Here is a 675-nt window from a genome sequence, read left to right on the forward strand (position 1 = left end):
GCGCCTGGTACTTCCTCGGTAGGCGGCGGCGCCCGCCTTGGGTCAATGTCACTGAGAACTGAGCGTGGCCCACGCTGCCGGTGACGCGTTAACGGCGCGTGGGTTGCCAGCGTGACGCCCGTCACCCTCCCTTGGTGGGGTGGATGTGGGTTTCCCCGGGGCTCCCTCCCTCCGGCTGGTGCCGGCGCTGCCCTTCCCTCCCACGGGGGGGGGGGGGGGGGCATTTTTCGGTGCCCAGAGCAGCTGAGGCGGCAGTTCCCATCCACGCTCCCCGGCGCGGAGCCTCGTGGGCGCTCCCATCCCCGCTGACGTCCGTCTGTCCCCGTAGGCATGGGCACGCTGGAGGGCCAGTCTCTAGAGGAGAGCTGGGAGGAGCTGAAGGAGAAATTTTGGGAGTTTTACAAGGTAAATACACCCCCTCCTGAGCTCTCCCTCCTCTCCCCGGTGTGGACCGGGCTCCGGCGGTGAGCGCCTGGCTGCTCTTTGCTCTCGGCAGGCTGACTGGTGCGTCTGGCCGGCGGCTCAGCTCATGAATTTCCTCTTCGTCCCGCCCAAGTACCGGGTGGTTTACATCAACGTGATCACGCTGGGCTGGGACACCTACCTCTCCTACCTCAAGCACAGGGTGAGCGCCGGCGTCACGGTGCCGCGCGGCCGTGCCTCACCGCCGCGGCC

At 67.7% G+C, this 675-nt stretch overlaps 1 protein-coding gene across 1 annotated transcript in view; it reads left to right on the forward strand.

Moving 5' to 3' along the window:
• Positions 1 to 675, forward strand: part of LOC103899355 (GILT-like protein C02D5.2) — a gene marked incomplete at its 5' end in the record, with an annotated part of 7,358 nt that overhangs the window by 4,538 nt on the left and 2,145 nt on the right. Inside the window, 3 exons of the mRNA XM_009279828.1 lie at positions 6 to 18; positions 329 to 405; positions 497 to 656. Of these exons, the coding sequence (XP_009278103.1) occupies positions 6 to 18; positions 329 to 405; positions 497 to 656 (250 nt within the window). The remainder of the gene's footprint in view (positions 1 to 5; positions 19 to 328; positions 406 to 496; positions 657 to 675) is intronic.

The sequence above is a fragment of the Aptenodytes forsteri genome, unplaced genomic scaffold (genome assembly GCF_000699145.1).
Source record: "Aptenodytes forsteri isolate BGI_AS27 unplaced genomic scaffold, ASM69914v1 Scaffold147, whole genome shotgun sequence".
Taxonomy (NCBI): Eukaryota; Metazoa; Chordata; class Aves; order Sphenisciformes; family Spheniscidae; genus Aptenodytes; species Aptenodytes forsteri.